Source organism: Mytilus edulis, chromosome 8 (assembly GCF_963676685.1).
Source record: "Mytilus edulis chromosome 8, xbMytEdul2.2, whole genome shotgun sequence".
Taxonomy (NCBI): domain Eukaryota; kingdom Metazoa; phylum Mollusca; class Bivalvia; order Mytilida; family Mytilidae; genus Mytilus; species Mytilus edulis.
The window spans coordinates 11,518,305-11,541,424 of NC_092351.1; the positions used below are offsets into that span (position 1 = coordinate 11,518,305).

A 23,120-nucleotide genomic window follows, 5' to 3' on the forward strand; every position below is an offset into this window, starting at 1 on the left:
AGCAATCCTCTATCAATGAAATCATGATAGGAAATACAAGCCCGGGAATATCGTATCAATTGGGAGATATATACTCCGTATGCAATAGCTGCTAAATGTTGTCAAATACGAGTATAATTGAAGTACGTTAAAATCAAATAATAACTGAAAAATGCCCGCGAAATCGTGGTACAATTAGACAACTGTTGAAAGCGATTATTTTAAAATTTCGCGGGTTGTACTTCGACTGAGTATGCGAGAAAACATATAAGAGTAAGAAATGAGTTGATAACCGTCTGCGAATTAGGATATTGCTGACAGTAGATTGCTACTAAGACAAAACTATGCAGTACAAACACTACAGTTTTACATCATATCACAAATAGTTCCCACTTCATGTAGTTTTAGAGTAGTTGCGGCTCAATCAAATCGGTCGTCTCCTTTAGTGATATTGATACTGAAGAACAAATGCATTTTGAATTTAGAATTATCGTTTTTTTCTATTTTAGGACAAACCAATTTAGCACTAAACAAAGAATGCAGACAGAGTTCTCAACTCTTTTCCAATAGTAAATATTCACCGGGAGTCGCTGTTGATGGTGACACACAACAAAAAATGATGCAAGAAGCTTCATGTAGTCACACAGAGCACTATGAACCATTTAACTGGTGGACAGTTGACTTAGGACAACAGTATACAGTAGATACAATCACTATATACAACCGTGCGGATCCATGTTGTGGTAAAGTTTTACGTTTTACAAAGTCATGTATATTCCAGAAAATGATATACATATCATTGATACTGTCCGGCCAGATTAAGGACGTAGCATTGCTCTTTTAAGAAAAGAAAATAAAACACATCTACTAACACATTAGTAAAATTAAAATAATACAGGGTCGCCACGCAGTCGATTTTAATTAACCGATTTGATTGCTAGCAGGAAGATAATAATTGATATCAACCCAAGCTGCATGAATCTGTGTCAAACAAGTTTAGTTTAAACATATGTTATCATATAGATAAACAATATGATAAGATAAAAGTAATAACACCAGACATAATTCTCTCCAAAATCATTCAATATACAAAATTTAAAGATGACAGCAATTATATACAAATTAAGCACATTATGAAAACTATATACAATAAATATAAGTTTAAACAGTAACAGTTGAGGACGGCTTCAATTTAAGATGCAGCAATATTAATCAAAGAATCGTTTTGTATGATGTATATAACTATGTATATTTCTGAAAAAGATTGTGTTTTCTTCAACATTAATTCCGTCTGTTCTAAATAAAAATATTAACTGAGTGTTTTCAAAGATATGATTTCTAAAGTTAATGCAGAGTGAATAAATCCAATCCTCTAAACGACACTAACCTTTAAAGGACCACAACAAATGCTTTGAGTACAGGCGCTCTAGTCATAACCAAACGGGTTAGATGAAATGTACATATATTAGCATTTATTCATTTTTAATGCGATAAGTCGATAAAAACGGTAAACAGAATTTATAATTCAAAATCAATAATTAAAATAGACAAATATTATTCCATGTCTGTTTAAAAATGCCATTTGAGCTTAAGTGCCTTTAAGAAAACTTTGGCGATTTAGTTTTATCTAGAGGACATAGCGCATGTATTCAATGAAACAATTGTGTAGTTTGTTTTTGATTGTGTTATGTCTTATAAGAGGGAAAAAAGATACCAAAGGGACAATCAAACTCATAAAACGAAAAACAACTGACAACGCCATGGCTAAAAATGAAAATGAAAAACAGTCAAACAATAGTTCACATGACACAACATAGAACACTAAAGCATAAACAACACGAACCCCTCCAACAAACTATGGGTGATCTCATGTGCCCCGGAAGGGGAAGCAGATCCTTCTCCACATGTGGCACCCGTCGTGTTGTTTATAAGATAACAAATCCGGTAAATAGTATAATTCGGTAGGTCTCATTCATGAAAGGGAAGAGGATTGTAGTTACAACGTAAGGAACATATCCGATATCAATTGGGAAACAGCTATCTTATAACGTTCAACCAACTCGTGATAGCGTCCGTAAAATTTACGAAGAAATGATTTCAACTTCACCATTTGGAACTCTCGATTTAATAGCTTCCTTGTGAGCAAAAAACCTCTATCAAGAAAATCATGATAGGAAATGCAAGCACGGAAATATCGTATCAATTGGGAGATGCAGATGCTACTGGAATGTTGCTACTCATAAATGGAAAGTTCACAATAAGAAAGCTGAACTCATCTTTTTTGTCGTAATGTTTTGTTTTCAATCGACCCTCATTGTCATTTTCTAGATGTAAGTCAATATGTGAGGCCGATATCTGAATTCTGTCGCTTCAGCATATTCTTCCCCTTCACATTAGCCACCTTACTGCCCTTTAAACAATACAATTTACTATGGAAATAAGTTGTGTACTATAACTATTGTTAGTTTCATACATTCCCTAATTTTAGATTGTATTCAACACTTTCTTACAGCAAATCTGTTTTTTGCAAATCATTTAGAAGTGACAAATAAAGGTACAAAACAAATACTGAGAAACCTCCTAATGATGCAAGATCACGTGCACAGACATGGTAGTCGTCTTCTGAAATACATACATAATCAAATAATGTATATAACTTGAACGTACACATTACAGAACATTCTTCACCCCTTTTTTTCTTTATGTTTTTCTATTTATTTCTTAAAGCGCCTATCATAACATAGAATGGGGTCATTATTTAACCCGGATTAGAGATAAATCAATTCTAATAGAGTTAGCTTGATTCAACATTACAGATGACCGGCTCGCTGATTATGATGTATTAGTTTACAATCCAGTTATTTCTACTTGGGAGGACTACAACAAAAGTACACCTGACATTTGCTATCATCATGATGGAATATCTCCACTCGTCATAAACATAACTTGTCCAACTGGTACTATAGGAAGATTTGTTCAGATTTACAAACAAAACGGTGTAGATTTCAATATTACGGAACAACCATTGACGTTGTGTGAAGTGGAAGTGTATGGTCCAAGGAACTTGACGGATCCAGCAGACACAGTGATTGAAACAACAACCGTAAATATCCTTAGTACGGATGAAAGTAAGTAGAATCAGAGTAAATGTTTTTTGAGGCAAAAATGGCACACTCCTACAAAAAATATATCAAAGTTACCCCCCTTCCCCCGCGTGGATAAACTTGACCCAAAACTTAGACTATACAGTAGTCATAGTAAAATTATGTTGGTCGTGGTTATAATAACGTAAAACGGACGTGCCATATTCAAATTTCAAACTATTTACTTACATTAGAATAATAATATCAGCAAACAAATACTTAATACACCAATCAAAATAGGACCATGTTTCCGTTACGACCTCAGTAAATAGGAAAAAATAGGATAAGGTTTAATCGTAAACGTAAATCGTACGATTGTTTGTGAAACGCTAGTCAGAATATTAACTGGTCATTGAAGTTATCATACAATACTCCCGGAAATGTAGAGGCATGACATGTCCATAGGTTGAGTTAAAAATATTCAGGAAAAATGCGTTAATAAAGAAGCTGAAATGTTTTGATTAATTAATACATGTACGGTTTAACACCCTCTTCCCCCAGAACATTCGAAGTTTGTACTAATATTTTAGACTCGAAAGAATCAGGGCTTTTTTTTTGATATGTGCTGTTAATTTGCCGTCTCATCGACTCATATCTCACATATCCTTTAATGCATATAAGAACTCAACACGTAAAGCAATATCAGCCCCTCACGCTCCTCCGCCAAATTGATATAAGAAGATGTGGTATGAGTGCCATTTAGACACCGCTTCATCCAAGTCACAATTTGTACATTTAAACCACTGTAGGTCAAATTACGGTCTTCAACAGGTAACCTTGGCTCACACCGAACAGCAAGCTATAAAAAGCTAAAAATGACTAATGAAAAAAACATTCAAATGGGAAAACCAACGATCTTAATTATATAAAACAAGAAACGAGAAACACGTATGAACCATATCAACAAACGACAACTACTGAACATCAGATTTCTGACTTAAAACAGGTGCAAACAAATGCAGCGGGTAAGAACGTTTAAACAGGTACCAACCTTCACCCGTATCTGTAACAATAGTGTAAACTTGAATTTCTTTTTTTCAAAAACCGTCAAAGTCAAATAAATTTACTGTACAAAGTATGCTTTAATTTGTAACTTATCATACAATAATGCAAATACAACTTTTTATGTTTTGTCAAGGTATCTGTCAGTGCCCTTGTGTTAGTTCGGCATTTGCCTGGTCTTCTAATTATACAAAAGAGGAGTTACAGAGTATCATGTCAGAAGAGTTGGAGGATCTTAAAAGAGAACTAAGAGTGCGGAGGTCAATTCTCACCTCATCACTGAGAAAGTTAAACAGCGCTGGCGATAACAGAACATCATCCAAAAGTATCGGGATAGCGGCGGCAATTTTTCTGATTATTGTAGTCTGCCTTATTATATTACTCGACCTTATAAGACTTAAAAGTATAAAGGTCAAACGCAAAACGTTTTAAAACGAAATTCCACAACATATAAACTAGCAAACAAATTAATCAACAGGAAACAGGTCAATAAATGAGAATACGTTTTGTTTTAATATAATCTCAGCATAATACAAGAAACTATAGATTTGCATGCCTTGGGATTATAAAAAAGACGGTGTGGTATTGATACAAATGAGACAACCTTCACAGTAGATCAAATGCCACTGAAATTAACAACAAAAGTTTATCCCATGGACTTCAACAATGAGCATGGCCCATTCTGCATACTAAGCTTCAAAAAGCCCCCAAATGAAAGATGTAAAACAATTTAGAATAGAATAATAACGGCCTTACTGAATAATTAACGAGAGGCAAATATGTAACGTACAACAATAGCCAACTACGGAATTACAGGATCCTGACTTGGGACAGGCATATGCAGAATGTTTCGGGGTAAACATGTTTTGGCCCCCGAACACAAGACCAAACTCTACAAAACAATAAGCGAATAATAAATATTATATACAATTTGTGTTCCAGTCACATTTCTTTGAAAATTTTCGACAGATTTAAATCAAATTTGAAACCGTCCTGCTGCATATTGGTACAGAGTATTCAACAAAATTAATATCACTATTTTGAAGACAAAAACAAATTAAAGATCAATTGTTATCAAAATACCTGCCACAGTCAGTAATTGGACATTACCATTTGCAGAAATATAACATACAATAAAATGTCAGTTTTCAAAACACATGTAATCATATGAGACGTTCAAGTTTAGCAAGAAATGTTTGAACTCCCGGTTTCTTTCATTTTCATGACGATCTTGAATGGCTGTTAAGCTGAAACTATTCTTCATTGGATTAATTATATTCCCTCTCCATATACATGGTCTTCGTCTTTATCTGTTTAAAATGACAATCCCAGATTATTCCATTTAAACGCTCTAATCTGTTTCGACGTGGGTTTTTTTTTTACGAATTCCTTTAATTTTGTACTTTACAACGATGGTTATATTTACAGTTTGCGGATGATTATAAATAATACGTAGTGTATATTACTCTATCCTGTTTTTGTTGATAGGATGTTTTGATGTTTGTTTTATTGTGTTATGTTATCTGAAGTAGAATATATTAAACTTATCTTTCTCTATTTTCATGCTCACTTTTTTAATAAAAGAGAAGTCTGATTAGTGTTTAGTGTTTATTTCATGTTTGTTTGCGTCACACGAAAAGAGATGCATAAAAATCATTTACTTAACGTCAATATGTGTATTCAGTATACATGTATTTTATATCAAGACTGTTCAGTTGGTTTTAGTATGATAAAAATAGGATAACTCAGTTTGAACTTTTAACCATTTTAATGGCAATATATATCAAAGTAGCATATGTTGATTTCAATGTATGTATTGCGACTATCCAGTGTATATTTGCTCCTATTTGACAATACACCCTATACCTAACGTGCTTCGTCTGTTTGGTTGTGTTGGATGTATGAATATGCAGCAACGATTGATCAGTGTGTGCATATTACTTTCATTACTGTTCAAATGCACTATTGACGTTTTAAATTTATTTCTGAATGAAATATAAAAAAAGAGGCTACTGTTTATTGGACTCAACATCTATGTAGAAATCATCCTGGTGCTGAAAACTTCATCGATAACATTTTTTTGTATTTTTTGTTTTGAAGTCATTATGCAATTGAAATTTGGTGAACTTGTGCTGATAAAAATAAAAAAGGTTTATCTACTTTGAAACATGGTCGCTAGTTTGAGGAAACTATGTTCAATAAGTTCTTAAATAAAGTATTCTCCGCCATATTGGATAAACTCATCATAGTTACAAGGATAAAAATTAACCGCCACACATGCGTTTCTTTTACAATACTCTCTAGTGACGGTCGAATCAAAATGTTAAAGAGACCAAATAAGAAATTGAACAGCAGTGATAGAATATGGACGATTTAGTTCCCGAACACAAGGTTAATATATGATCGAGAGATCGAGGGTCTAGATAACATCTTAAATAGGTCGATTAAATTTGCAATCAAGGCAGTTTCAATTATTGCCTATAAGTGACGTTATAGACTGACATAATCATTGTATTGAGAATCTCGACGTTGAAAGACATAATATAACATACAGATGTGTGATAAATGTCAGGTTTACTAAAAAAACCAAACGTATGTAGATGTAAGCAACTAAAAGGTCGTTGTACGACCTTCAATAATTAGCTAATCCCAAACAGCATAACACGATATCAATTGTAATTTAATTCAAATGAGAAAACCAAAATTCTTTGAAAAAATAATCCTTTGAGTGATTAAGTACAACCAATAATTTCATTGACATTTATAAATTTACGATTGTATCTGAAGACATCTAAGTATAAGTTGGGTATGAATATCAAAGAGTATACATAAAGACAAAATACCGTTGCTTCCGGATTAGATAGGACTTCAATTTTTTTTCAGAAACGTATAAGCATAATATCATCAATCACTATTTCATGCTAGAAAAATCAATTTTTATATCAGACTGCTGTGTTTTACCAGGTACAAAATGTATTTTCGTAGAGTGGCTTATTTAGATTTCGAATGGCGGTACAGTTGCATCGTTAACAATTTGAAAACAAATTAAATGAAGTACAGCATGGTTGATAAATCAAATCTTATCTGGGCTTCAATTCTTTATTTGTTTCAGGCTGATAATATTTCAAAATAAAAGTTCGTTTGTTAAGGTCGTTTGCGTCCATTAATTTAAATCTATATCTATATTTGATAAACAGGTCTTGACAATTTATGATATGTGTATTCTTCTACAATTCAGTGGCAAATATTAAAAGCACAAAAAACGGTAATGTGTTTTGTACGAACTGTTACACTTACAATAGACATTAGAGGTTTTACACAAAGGCTGTTGTTGCAACCATTTAAGGTGGCACGGTAGTATTTGCATTCCAGAATTTAGGTTGCTCTTTTGTGTACCCTACTTAGGTTAATGTATCTAAACAGTGTGATTGGACAAAATATACAGTATCAACTGAACATACTTTCCCAAACTGAGGGATAAATCAGGTGTAGAAAAATATGAAATAATTTTACATACAGATGAAAATGAATTTTTGAGAATTTTTTTTAATTTTTTATTCACTGCACCATAAAAGATTTAAAAGTACTAGTATCCTTAGGTTTTCAAAAATAGCAAAAAAGGTAAACGGTCATGATACATATTCAAATTCATTTCTGAATAGTAAAATGAAAGTACTTCAGTTAACTGTGAATGTAGAATTTTTTGCAGTGTTAGAAAGTGTTGAAAATTCTAAAAAGGCTGTCATTATCCCTATGGGCCAGGAAATAATACCGTGCCACCTTAAGGCGGATATACATTTTTACACTAAATCAATAAAGGAATTTATTTTACCTATGCAATTTGTAAGTTTATCAATAAAAAGTTGATTAAGAGCAACTATGATAAAAACAAGCCTTAAATTCCACCCCTGAGAGTAAAAATTGCTGATTCAGCAAATTTTGCCTGATCTGTGGGTAATAATGTTAAAATTTACCTAGAAAGTAGAACTTCATTATTTTTATGTAACTTGCAATACATTTTCAATTACAAGTGCTCGCTTTAACTTTTCGCATTGTCTGACACATGTGCAACCACTGAAATTTGAGACGCGACATTCTTCGGTTGCATGTACATCATACTATTTTCATCGAAATAAATAAATTGCATAATTTCTTATTTTTTTCAACACAAGTACAGCTATACTAGTTTTCTTCATGTTTAATTTGTAGTTGTGATGTAACATGACACCAGTTGCAGCTTTTGGGGAACCAGTAAGTGGTTAAGGGGTCCTTACTTATTCATTTAGCTCTCATATTTGTCTGAAATAGAGATAGAAATAGGGGTTTCTTTACATTGACTAGACATTATTTTTGACAAAGAATGTTTTTATGATGTTATATCAGCAAGATTAAATGGTTTATTCATTTTCCATGCAAATATCATTAATTGTTCAGATTTTCTGACAGTGAAAAACACAATAAAGGCATATTGATTATGTAAGGGGACATAATTTAACTTAATGCATACATGAGAAATAGACAAACAGTCAACTTAGAGACGTATTCTAGTACATGTATTGTGAAAAAGATTTTAGAATAATAGTTAAGTGCAATCTAAAGACTCTTGTTGTATAGCCCTCATAATCTGAAATGTTTAAAGTAGTATAAGGCTGTAAAATATGGAATGGACTTTAATCTCATTTTTCATGATTTGGTGCTTAAACTGTTTCAGAATCTTTCAGTCAGATTAACCATAAATAGAGTTGGCAATCCAATATTTCCTCCTGAATCACCATGTTTGACTTCTGTGTTGATTTGAAACATCATATATTTGGGTTTTGTTCACTCCTTAAGTAAAAATGGTAAGATGAAAAAAAAGTGAAAATCTGCCAGATGGGGTAGGGATGTAATGTTTCATTTTTTTTGGTAAGAAATAAGTGCAGACTAGTATTCTTTATTGTAATATGTCCCAAAGTAAGAAGTCTATGTATCATAGGTGTCATGACTGGTTTCAAGTTTGTTATGTCTTGGTTAAGGTGGCACGGTAGTATTTGCATTCCAGAATTTAGGTTGCTCTTTTGTGTACCCTACTTAGGTTAATGTATCTAAACAGTGTGATTGGACAAAATATACAGTATCAACTGAACATACTTTCCCAAACTGAGGGATGAATCAGGTGTAGAAAAATATGAAACAATTTTACATACAGATGAAAATGAATTTTGAGAATTTTTTTTAATTTTTTATTCACTGCACCATAAAAGACCTAAAAGTACTAGTGGCCTTAGGTTTTCAAAAATAGCAAAAAAGTAAACGGTCATGATACATATTCAAATTCATTTCTGAATAGTAAAATGAAAGTACTTCAGTTAACTGTGAATGTAGATTTTTTTGCAGTGTTAGAAAGTGTTGAAAATTCTAAAAAGGCTGTCATTATCCCTATGGGCCAGGAAATACTACCGTGCCACCTAAAAATGTATACAGAACATTCATTATATAACTATATGAATATACGCAGGTAAGGTATGATTGCCAGTAATACAACTAGCAATTTGCCTTCGTCAGTTTCGGATTTTCTTGGTGAAATGATTAAGTATATTCTCAATGTAATATATATATATTGTAGTGACGATGTCAAGGTCAATTCATTTGTTTACTTTTTACCACTTTTACCCCTTTATCATGATAGGCAAACCAAAACTGGACACAATAATTAATTAGAAATAATAATCATGTTTGACTATATCTATATGTTGATGTAAACATCTATACATCTACACATAATTAATTCAATGTGAAATTGAATATATAATGTTAGTAAAAAGGCTATTATCGTTTTTGAAGATGGCTTAGTTATCAACATATACCTGGTAGAATGCAATTTACAGACTAGTATCTACTTATTTATCTCAAGGTATCAATCGAAGTTTAGATAAAGCGATATACCTCAGGCATAGATTACCTTAGCTGTATTTGGCAAAACTTTTAGGAATTTTGGTCCTCAATGCTCTTCAACTTCGTACTTTATTTGTCCTTTTTAACTTTTTTTAGATTCGAGCGTCACTGATGAGTCTTTTGTAGACGAAACGCGCGTCTGGCGTATATATAAAATTAAGTCCTGGTTTCTATGATGAGTTTATATACAACAATGTCAGCTTTTACCAGAATTAAATATATCCTTTTTTATATGTAAATGTTGTGATTTGAACCACATCCAAGTGTGCATTTGAGCTTCCGACCTACACACCTTCTCATATCTTCTAAGATACACTCACGCATGTTAATAAGACCCTTCAATACTAAAATGTCAATAAGTGTTTACGTCTGAATTTTTCATAATCTGTTCACTTTAAATGGTATATATTTATGATTTATTGGTTTTCTTCGTATCAAAGGTCTACTGAAACACCAATTTTATGAAAGAACAAACATAATTCTTAATGCACAGCTGTAATCAACGTGTCATTTCAAACAATTATATGTTATTTCTTGCCGAGATATTTCACTGGTTCCTTTTACTCAGGCTTTGTATTTAAAGAGAAGTAATGCGTAGATTAACATAAACTATCGACATCTTGAAAGACAAAAGCGTGCAACATTTAAATAAATAAAAAGATGAATGCACTGACGAAGAAGGACTGAAAAGTAATATAGAAGGCACATGCATGTGCGACGTAGCTATGTCAATAAATTCGACACACTAATAATGATAGGTAAGCTAATATAGTTATGGAAAATGTGATGATTGACTACTCTAGCAGTTAATGTTCGGTTGTATACAATTGAATCAGCTCTTTTGGTGTGCATTCAAATACACGTCATAAGCAATACATGAATATGTATCTGTAATTTGGAGTCAGTGATTTTTAAAGCAGACAGATGACTTTTCCTGCCAATATTGCTGAGACTTACTTGGCACACCGGGTTTCTCCACTAATGTGAACCTAATGCGAAGTTATAGCCAATATTAATAAAAGACCTCAAACAAGTATCAACTATATCTTTAAACTAGGGTCAATATGTTCATTTTAACATATTAAACGTAATATCTGTGTAATGATTTTTTTGATAAATGGAAATTCTATTTTGTATTTAATTAAAAAAAAAGTGTGTGGTATAAATGACAATGAGACCAGAGCCTGCTGAAGTACTAGCAGAGGATATAAAATAAATGTCACCGTACGGCCTTTGACAATGATAAAAATCTTTACTACTAAATAAGTTAAGTATATTTGTCTTCCTCTTTATTCATCTCAATTTTTTCCCATGTGTTAATAAATTCTATGGCGTTGCATAACATTACATTTCCATTTCTCTACTGCAAAAAGTTCGTCCTAAAGGATGCTGTGCACATATATTTTGCATTAAGAAGTACGAAAATACTGAGGAAAAATAAAAAATCAAACAACGGCAACCAAACTATTGTTCTGTTATATTTCCATGGCAGACCAGTTAGGATCCTACACATTTGTAACAAAATAACATAAAACTTGTAAAATATATCTTTATTTTGTGTATGTTTGTGTGCGCTTAAAAAGTCAAAAACGAAGATTCTGATTTTAACCACGCTTTCCAAATAGCGAACTCTGTGACAACGAATCGTATTCGGCTGCCGACATACTATCAAAGCAGATACCACAGTTATGATCACATGGCGGCTTAGCTAAATATTGATAAAGAAACATGATTATTAACATAAAGGCTGAAGAGATAAATATGTTTTATCAAAATATGGGTTGTTGCTTTAAAAAAATAAGCAGTTATCATAGTTCTACAACAATTCATCATAATAACTGAGGTCTAATATTACAAATGTGTATAAAACAAGCAATATACTGGATTTACCTGAGTCTTTGTTCTTTTTTTTTTAATTTGTTATTGGAACTAGAAGATCTAAGATCTGTGCGTTTTATTATTTATATTAATAATGGGTTAATCTGTCTAAATAATAGAAAATGAACACGACGGATGGCGCAGAATCTGCGTACTCTCCCTAATAACCTGTCACAGTCTCGGATTTTAGGAAGATTCATGTTACACGGACCTGTCTATGTAGTGTTTTGTGGAAATTTTGCGATGTCTTTGATGTGATGCATTCGATACATTAGTGTCAATCATATATCGTTTGATTTGTTTTAGGTTATTTATATTTACCTGAGTCTGAGTTTTTATTTCTCTTACTATTTTTAAGTTATGTTAGATGCATTAAATAAACTTTATAATCACTGCAAAAGGATGCAATTTTCTCCCCTGCCGTGTCTTCAACTTTTTCGGAGGTAACCAAATCCTCGTCTATTTTGGCTATATAATTTAGAGTCAAGTTCGTTTCCCCCTAGAAGAAAATTGCATTTTTAGTAATAAGAAGATGTGGTATGAGTGTCAATGAGACTAATTACATCTGCAATAAATTGCTTTTTTTTTTTAAATATCATTTATAATAATACACAGTAATAGTAATCAATGTTATAACGAACCAAAAATTACTCCATATATAGAGATTCTTACATTGATGCCAGTGGATTATCGGATTTATCCAATCGAGATAGTTAAAATTTATAATTTTAATATCGAGATTGGATAAATCTGATAATCCACGAGTTACTATGTAAGAATCTGTTTCTTTAATGATTAAAAAATAAATTTTCTTTTTTTGTTTAACGAAACTACCCTTCAAGTGCCTTTCACATTCCACGAAGTTGTCAATTTCATTAACACCTGTTTGACTCATCCACCTGGCTATAAAGATTATTACCCTTAAAATCATCCAATGATCTTTTGAGATCACCGGCCAACCACACGTCGATTAAATTTTTTTATACAATGGGTTCGGAAAGGGATATATTTCCATAGAATTAGAGAAATAAATGTATCTGTGATTGACCAAATCATTTAACTCTAGAATTGCCGCTCAATATTCGACCTAACTAATAAAATAAAAATAAAGTTGCTATTAGCATGAAATGATTCTTGATGTTATTAACAAGTAAACATGAAAATTAATTTTGAACAGATAAACCTATATAAAGCATTATATGTTTTTGATGGCTATTTGTATTATCTCAAATCCATGTTACTGAACAAGAACAATTACAGCTTCATGTCATTATATGCAATAACGGAAACTTTAAGTGAAAAAGCACTGTTCCGATAACTAAAGACATGTTTTGATAAGGTCTAGACTACATATAAAAAATGCCCAAATTCTGTACTATTTAATGTTTTTCTAATTAGGGAAAACAGTCAACTTTTTATGACTTGATATCAGAAATTGTAAAATTAAATAACATTTTCTGTCAAGACAATAACAAAAGAATAATGAAGGAATTAAGTACCTTTCCTGTGTTTTTAGTGAAGTAATACCTTCGAAAAGAATATAAATTTCTTTGCTTGCCAGGTGAACGTGGGATACTTAGTTACATAGTGAGTCACTGACTACATATATATCGTATTAGGTCACTAGCACTCTTTGTATCGAATTAATCTTATCGATTATCTTTATTTGTTATATTTAGACTAGATTTGTCTCATTTGCAATCATACCACATCTTCTCATTTTTATATTAAAGTGTTCAAGTGGTTAATTTTAAGAACCTACTTCCATTGGTCTGCAAACAAAATAATAATGTCAAAAATGACAATTTAACAACCTTGATATAACAATATCATACTAAACTTTCAATACATTTAAATACATGTAATAGAATAGTGCCAAAGTCGTAACACCACTACTGACTGTATATTGAAATAAGCCCCGCCTCCCTACTAACCTAATATAGAATATACACGGTCTCCATGCGGACGCTTTTAACCAATCATATTCCCAGAAATGTAAGGAGGTAAGATAAAATCCGGTATGAATCATGTTTCATCGCCGATAACAAATGCATTTTCTTAATTTGTTGATTTGTTTGTTTTGTATCAGTCATCTTGTATGGAATTTCAGTCTTTGAGATTGCCTCGGAGTTCAGTATTTTGTTATACGTTTTTATTCAGTCTTGATTGTGAAATGTTCATGTCTCATTTTCTGACCTTATGTTATGTATTTATTACTTACCAATTCGTAGATAAATGGTGTAGCATATTGAATGGGTGATAAGGACAGTAAACATAATTGTCGATGTATGTTCTTGAAAACAACATAATCCTAAAATTAGTATAGACATAGGATTGAGAAAATGTTGTGCTATTTAGATAATTATTACATTTTATTTCATATTCCTTCTGAAACCATATGTGCAATAGATCACATTTTATCAGTCATTAGGCAAAAAATAAGGTCCCGAACAGTAGTTTCTGTTCACATTTGTATTAGGTTGGTCAGTTTTCTGTATCAACATGCACGAAGGAAACAACTACGAAATGACAACCATAATTGTAACACATCAACGTGTTAAACTGTGCCTTTTTTATGTAAGAATGTATTTCAAAATCGAAATGACACGAGCGATCGCAATACTTATGTATGAAGTACACTTGATGCTTCAGTTTTAAGAGCCAGTCTGTGATAAAACCATGCAAAATGGTCCAAATCCAAAATATTCCAATCAGACTGATATTTTGGATTTTAGATACCTCATATGTAATAACTATTTGTGCAAAATATTTTCAAAAAATATTCAACCATTATTTGTGTATGCCGAACATTCGATAATTGTCCATTTCTCTACTGACAAAAGGCCATTTTAAGCCTATTTTAGGGTGCTTTGACCTGATTTTTCATTGTTTAATAGAAAAATTACAGCTTAATGATGAAAAATATCTTAACAAACAACTTAAAATGAAACAAAATTATGATAATTCAAAAAGTTGTGAGATTTCTCAATACCCCTACTGACAGGTTGAAATTGCATGGTTTTGAAAAAGTGCCGATTCAGCAAAATTTGTATATTTTTAAAGGGTTGAATCTTGTAAGATCATGTTTTATTTTCAATAAAATGTAATATTACATGAAGCTTATATATTTATCTACAAAATGCAAGAAAATGGTGCTCGGCAAATGATACCTTCTTACGAAAAAATAATAATTAAAGATAGGCATGATGGCAATTTTGTCGAATTTTTTATTTGTTTTATCTGTTTCAATAGAAACTTATCAAAAGTATGTGATAGTCAAAATATCAGAAAAATAATGACTGAACTAATGTTTACTGGTTATCTTAATTGAATAAACAAAGTTTAACTTAGTTTAAATTAGAAAATATACTAAAGAGTAAACCCGGTAAGACCCCTTGTTTGCCCCTAAACTGAGCATTTTTACAATATGTTTAAAATATAAACTTATTCAAAAGAAAATTACTTTAGTAACTTAAAAATTGGCTGTTTTATTTACAATACTATGCACACTAATCAGGTAATATCATCATGAGTTCTTCACAATTTTAGCATTTTATAATATTCTACTTTTTAGACACTTTTTGTCTAAATTCAAAGTGGCCACAATTGAGTTCAGTCTTAAATTTTTAATACATGTTGTATTTGATCATGATTCATAAAACTGTTTAACATATAAAAGATAGAGACTCAACATGAATGCAACCCTTGCAATTAAGACAATTTATCGTACAAGTACTAAATATTTTTACTACTCGTCCATCTTGTCTCTGTTCATTGATACATGTGTTTTCTTAATAATTTGGCGATAAAAAAAAATTAAAAAAAGAGTTAAATTCCTCTTGTTCGATTCGGACAAGAGGTAAACGATTGTGTGGTGGTTTTTTAAATGCCCTCTCAATTTTAGTTTTATGCAATTTCTAATACTTTGACTGTTGCACCAGATTTACCCCGAGGTAATTATTTTGTAGATAGACATTTTGCAGAGTAAATGCTTTGTGGCTGAAAGTAGGGCTGTTGTTTTATAATAATGAATTCATCAAGATATTTGGGTTGATGTGCTATTTTTTTTCTTCTAGTTTTACTCATATGTCCATTTGATTGACCACGATTGTCTTTATTTACGCAGATATACTTTGGAATTACGACTGTCAAACAAAGACATATTGTCCGTTAATTGTCAAAATTGACAGTTGTAAATTCAATTTTAAAGGATAATTTTCTGGAGATTAGTTTTATATGTGTGTAATGTAGTATTTTTATTTCATTTTAATGTGTATATATGCTTTTAATGTGTATATATGCTCTCTAAAAATCGTAGATGTTGAAATCTTCAGAATTGTCTTTGATGATTAAAGATCGTATTCTGTTGTGTTTTATCAAAAATATTATATAAGACAATGCCATCTGGACAAAAAAACGTGTACTGACATGACCGCACTAGTTTGAAAATCAAAAATGCTAAATCTTTCAAAATATACTTAATTCTTGAATTAGCCAACAGGTTTGTGGAAAAGAAATCTAGATTGTCACTCTAATTATTAAATGTCAAAAGATTGGGAAACAAACAACAACCTTGATATAAGATACAATAATATCCATGTATATTGCTAATCAGGTTAGCGCTTACATAAAAACACAAATAAGGTTAACGCTTCTATAAAATTTTAATGAGGTAAAATTACAATTTTTTCTTTTCTTTTTATCTCATTTTCTTATAACTTGGTTCCCATTGTTGGTCCAGACAAATTGATGCTGACTATTATTGATATAAATCACATTTATTTATCTTTGGTTGAAAAAAAAATAAACTGTTTTTTCGACCAGTTTATTGGGAGAGTGAAAGTTGTAAAAAAAAGATAATTAAACAAAAACAAAACACGACAAAGCTTTATCAACTGCTGTATCAATTTGAAAAATGAAAAATCATAATAAAAATGACTCCATTTTCATATTTTTTGTATCATTTAGATATGAGTACCAATCTTGCCATAAATGATCAATAATTATATCTGTCCAAGCGTCTTATTCATATTAAACTTTATTATCTTTTAAATGGCCATTTTAAGTCAAACAAGTGAATTTTGAAATCTGTGACATAGGGCTATCACAATTGACATCAACGAACCAGAACTTCGGTGAAATACTTTTGTCTTAATGATAAGGTAACTGAAGAGTCCAAATTAACTTAATCAGAGGCACTCGCATATTTCTTAAGCTTGTCGTCAAGTGTATAATCAGCATTCAGTTGTTTTTGCTTCGGTACCGACATGATCTAAAACATACAATTAAAACAATTCGCCGTAGTCAAGTTGGAGAGGGGACATTCAAGATAATTTTGGAAAAGCTTTCGATTTTTGAAAGAGTAGGGTCACCTCAACTGTCTTTTTTTATCTGGATTTAATCTGAGATATAAATCAAAAACTTTTATGTGGCACATTATATATGCACATATAAACATTTTCCGTAGATAAAAAAAAAGGGCCACAGTTTTTTTAATTACGCTTTAATAGACACAACTTTCTAATCTAGACACTCAATGTGTGATTGCGCCTATAATTTGTTTCGTTCCAATCAAAGTTTCAAAGAGGAAGATATTTTGAAGTACAAGTACGTTCACAACTCTGTTTCATATAAGCTTTTTAAAAGACTGTCATCAATTGAAAGTATGTGAAAACCAGGTGCTCCGCAGGGCGCAGCTTTATACAACCGCAGTGGTTTGACCCTGAACAGTTGGGGCAAACTAAATTTGGTCACAATGTTCAAGCTTGATGCTGGAATTTGTATTGTGAATGAAGATTTGACAAAATAAAGGTTTTTGTTACAAAGTAAATGTGGTCAAAAATCAAACAAATCTATTGCACAATACTGTGCAATTAAAGATTTCTTCTTTCAACTTTTCAAAATTTGAAATTTGAAAAAAGTTGAAAAAAAAAAGAAATCCCTTAAAATAATTGTAAACAACCCCCCCCCCCCATTTATTGAAACCCCCTTTAAGCAATAACCCTTAAACTCTATCCAATCCTTTCCTTTGTAGTATAGAACCTTGTAGTACAATTACAGAGAAATCCCTACACTTAAACCCAAGTTATTGTTTAGAAACTGGAAACATGCTTCTTTTTGGCCCTTTTTTGGCCCCTAATTTCTACATATTTTGGGCAGTTAATCCAAAACTAAATCCCAACCTCCCCTTTGTTATATGGGGCATTGTGGTACAATTGTAGAGAAATCCATACAATTACACACAAGTTATTGTCTTGAAACTAGAAAAATGCTTGTTTTTGGCCCCTTTTTGGCCCTTAATTTCTAACTTTGAACCCATGACCCATTAAATGAATCCAAACCTTCTACTTGTGGTTTAAAACATTGTGGTACAATATCAGAGCAATTGAAATACATATACACAAGTTATTATCCTTAAACTATAAAATGCTTGTTTTGGACCCCTTTTGGGCCCTTAATTCCTAAACAGTTGGGACCATCATCCCCAAAATCGATCCCAACCTTCCTTTTGTGGTATTGAATCTTCTGAAAAAAAATTCATAAAGATCTATACACTTAAACTTATTGTCCTGAATATAAGTCTACTTTGATAAGTTTTAGTTAAAATATTAAGGGGTAACAACTATTACAATTGGTGCACTTTATAGATATTTTGGGAGCATTTTTTACTAACTTCCCATTATTTGCCAGGCTTAATTTTTTTTCTTGTCTAAGAACTGATATGCACCTTTAAAAAAATCCTAAAAGTTAAAAAAAATAAATATGATCTTGAGAGAAAACACCTACTAAGTACATGTACTACATGCAAGTTATCTAATACATCTGTTGCACGAACCTCCTTTGCAACCTTCCAAAAGGTAAAAAAATTCTCAAAATGCATTTTTTTTTTTTTATGATGTTCTTTGTAAAATATCACAAGATAATGTTATATTTAAGAGATATATCAACTATCCAGACCTTTAACAAGTACCTAAATATAGTAATTTTTTTTGCATTTTTTTTTAATAATTCACAAATATGCAAATAAAACTGTTAAATGGAAAATAGTGTGAATTAAGAAAAAAAAATTAACTCCTAAATACCCAAAGATTTTGGAAATATATATAATGTTGCCAAGTTGTAACTACCAATTTGGACGAAACTTGAGATTTTGCATGGTTTTATGGCAGACTGGCTCTTAATAAAGAAGTTGGGAACCACATTCTACATAAATGGTTTATCATTGGTGTGTTTCATTTGTCGCTTTGTTGGATGAAACCCCTAAACGAAATTAACGTCATCTAGTTTATTTACCATTTGACCTATACATGAAAGTCAAGCGAATATCATAATGGAGACGAATTACCAGTATCTGGTTTTGAATTTACAGTTATAAATGTACAGTCAAAACAATCTAATGGTTAATAAGACATACAACGGCATATATATATACCGTAAAAAAAAATTAAAGTATCGTTCCATAGTTTGTTTATCTCTTTCTTTATAAGCACTTGTAGTTTATATTTGTTTCGATTGAAACAGAAACAGCAGAACGTTTGTATCCATATACATTTCAGTTTTTTTTAAGAACATTAAACCTTGATACAGTATCACTATACTACAACATAATGTATCGAACATGTCTAGGGTAGTGCAATTTCAATTTGAATTGGAAGGCTTGCGGTGCGTTTGTACTTTTTATCTAAATTTAATTGACAGCGTGTTTTCGTTTTTAATTTAATGCATCCTTTTATAATTTGATTTATTTTCTCTTTTTGAGGAACTTTAACAAACAAATCATTCACTGCAAATTTATGTGTATAAATAATGTACACTATAATTACAGTATGATTAAAATTTCTCGTCGATTGTGCTTGAACTCATATTTTAGCAACGCAACAAAATGGCTTATAAGACATGTAATGAAACATATATATCAATTGCATATTTAACTATAGCATAGACAAATATTTACCGTATCAAAATCATGAAGGTTGACAGTTGCTATTTTACCATTGTAACATCTCCTACTGTTATGGTAACTGTGTTACCTTCTTCTATATCGTGGACTACATCCTGGTGTATCTTTTTGTCTCCCTCTATTTTGACCAAATGGTAAGTCTTTAAAAGATAGTTGAAAGATTTAATAGAACACCACATACCTCAAATCAAGTCCTTTGGATGAGGAAACCTAAAAAACAATTATCAGTTTTTTTTATGATTTATAGATAGTTTGTTAAGTGTCCGTAGTTCAATACCAATGTTGACCAACTGACCATAATATTTCATACACTTTTGGGGTTCGTCTATTCATAAAAACTGATTTTCACCTGACAAATTTCTTTTAAGCTAATTTATTATCATGTGTAAGCTTACAAAAAACCGTTTGAGGCTGATGATTTATACTGTAAGTTTACAAATCCCGACACAATGATTAGATACAGAGAAAAAACAACGTTTTGCAGATTTTCTGTTTCATATGAATACTATTCCCCCATAAGAGAATTGCTATTATAATAGGTTTCATAATGAATGTTAATTGAATGTAACATGTATCTGTGTTTTTCCAGATTGTATACTAGTGTATATATAATAGGTTGTTTTCTGTATTAATTTTTGTGATACATTTATGTCTTAACACTGTCTCATCACAGTCTATTATTGAAAATTCATGAAGACTCGATATAAAAAATGTATGTACATTCTTCAATTGAAGACCGTATGATGACATAAAAACAATTTTTAACCGTGGATCTGTTGCAGTCATTGTAGTTTTGCAATAATGGTATTCGGTGTTTTATAATCTAATATAATTACCTTTTAAGTACAGTTTACAGCTGATATAATCATCCACAGGACACACAAGGTCAGATATTTGGACATCTTTTAAGTTTAATCGACGACAGTTCTAGTTGGTAAATATAAATTAGATATTTCTATCAGTTGTGAATCGACATATACTAAATATACATTCGTAAAATAACATAACACAACCGGTACCAATGTTATCAGAAAAGAAAGACGAAAGATACCAGAGGGACAGTCAAACTCATAAATGGAAAATAAACTGGCTAAAAATGAAAAAGACAAACAGACAAACAATAGTTCACATGACACAACATAGAAAACTATAAAATAAACAACACGGACCTCACAAAACGCTAGGGGTGATATTAAGTGCTCCGGAAGGGTAATCCAATCCTGCTCCACATGTGGCACCCGATGTGTTATTTATGAGATGACAAATCCGATAAATAGTCTAATTCGGTAGGTCAAATTCATGAAAGGGAAGGGGATTGTAGTTACGACGTCAGGAACATATCCGATAACATTTGGGAAACGGTTATTCCATAACAGTCAACCAACTTGTGATGGCGTCCGTAAAATTTACGAAGAGATGATTTCAACATCACCATTTGAAACTCCTGATTTAATAGCTTCCTTGTGAGTAACTACCCTCTATAAAAAAAATTATGATAGGAAATGCAAGCACGGAAATATCGTATCAATTGGGAGATATATAAACCGTATGCAGGTGCTACTTGAATGTTGCTACTTAGAAATGGAGAGTTCACAATTGGAAAGCTGGAATCATATCTTTTGTCGTAAAGTTTTGTTTTCAATCGACCCTCATTGTCAATTTCTAGATGTGGGTCAAGATACGAGGCCGACTTAACTGTATCTGTTGCATCCTTTATCTCTAGTTTAATGGGATAGATGCATTGTTTGAATCAGAGTGATCCTTTACAAGTAGAATTATCCCAGAAGTTGATTTGAAATTTTGAAATTACTTTAAATGAAGGATTATATCTCCCTCCTTTCAAATATCTCATTTTGGAATTACTCTGGTTATACATGTTGTCCTTTTTGGTTTAATACAGTATTTGTGTTATTAAAACTGATAGCTGCATTTTTTGTTGTTTTTAGTTTATTAGTTTCCAATAGTTGTTTTGATAAGCTTCGGTTTTAAATATTCTAGCATCGATCATTATTGACAAGACATTCATTGTCGAAGTGTGCATCTGTTATAGAGAATTTGTACCGGTAATGTTATTGGACTTATAAAGAATGAGTAACCTGACAAGTACAATTCAATTCTGTCAAAAGCAGACGTCTTCAGTATGCGCTACAAGTTGAAAAGTAGTGAATCAAACATTAATGGAGTTACAAATGACAGAAGCTATAAACCATTTATGATGTTCGAGGCCAAACTATTTGAAAATCCAAAGCTTATAAAAATGAAGAATTTTTAAACTTAAAAAGACACAAAAGTGTAGCTATCAAAATGAATAACATGGTTAATTTCCACATATTGGTTGCTGACAAAACTGACATAACTGGCAATAAACAAACAAGTTCAATTATTGTTATGATGTCATTAACCTTACTATGTAATGACTATATATATTTATCGGTGTTCCCTTAATTTACCAATTGAAGTAGGATATTACATATATTTATAATTATAAATGCATGCACTAGAAAATCCTAGAAATATGAATTTAAGTATTTTGTCCTTCAAACGCTATTTAAATTTGTTAACTTTATACAACAGAATCGATCTAAATTCGGAAAAACCAAAACATTGCTCTAAAAGATTTATCAATTAATAAATCGTTCACATGTCATAGTAGGTGGTTTATGAGGGAAATTGATGTTTGGCTGTACCTATATTAAACTTATTTCAAACAGAAATATAGATTCATACACTGCAACAAGTGTATAACGACAATTCTCCGCTCGAGAAAGTTAAATTCTATTATTTAAAGCGTAAGGCTTGTCGAACTGTTAAAAAAATAAAAAAATAAATTTTGAGAGTGCAGAAATATCGCAATACACGCGTACGATTTATAGTGTCGAAGCTGTTTCTCTTCTGATTTTTATCTTTCGTTTTCAAAGATTTTCAGAAATTTGTGTTCTTTATATGCAACAACACCAGGCATGATCGTTTTTTTTTCATGACGTCACACTAGAAATTTTTTTTTAAAAATCCATGAAATTTCTACTAATCATATGCCGAGAACAGATTTTTCAATAGAGAGGAAAAATACTGTTCTCATACTGATCAAGAAATGTAAAAACAATAAGCACAAAAGTTAGAGAAAAGTTCATTTTAAATTGTACGGTGATGAAGTAAACCGAGCCCGGATATTAAGATACGGTCCAAATTTAAATTTATATAATTATCAATCCTTTTCTAAAAGT

At 31.4% G+C, this 23,120-nt stretch overlaps 1 protein-coding gene and 1 long non-coding RNA gene across 2 annotated transcripts in view; both read left to right on the forward strand.

Annotated features, from left to right (window-relative positions):
- The window catches only part of LOC139486628 (uncharacterized), a 30,408-nt gene extending 25,331 nt beyond the window's left edge, over positions 1–5,077 (forward strand). The window contains exons 3-5 of the mRNA XM_071271556.1: positions 489–722; positions 2,796–3,107; positions 4,261–5,077. Of these exons, the coding sequence (XP_071127657.1) occupies positions 489–722; positions 2,796–3,107; positions 4,261–4,556 (842 nt within the window). The 3' untranslated portion in view covers positions 4,557–5,077. The remainder of the gene's footprint in view (positions 1–488; positions 723–2,795; positions 3,108–4,260) is intronic.
- LOC139484823 (uncharacterized) overlaps positions 1–23,120 on the forward strand; it is a 452,262-nt gene that overhangs the window by 70,702 nt on the left and 358,440 nt on the right. The window lies entirely within an intron of this gene.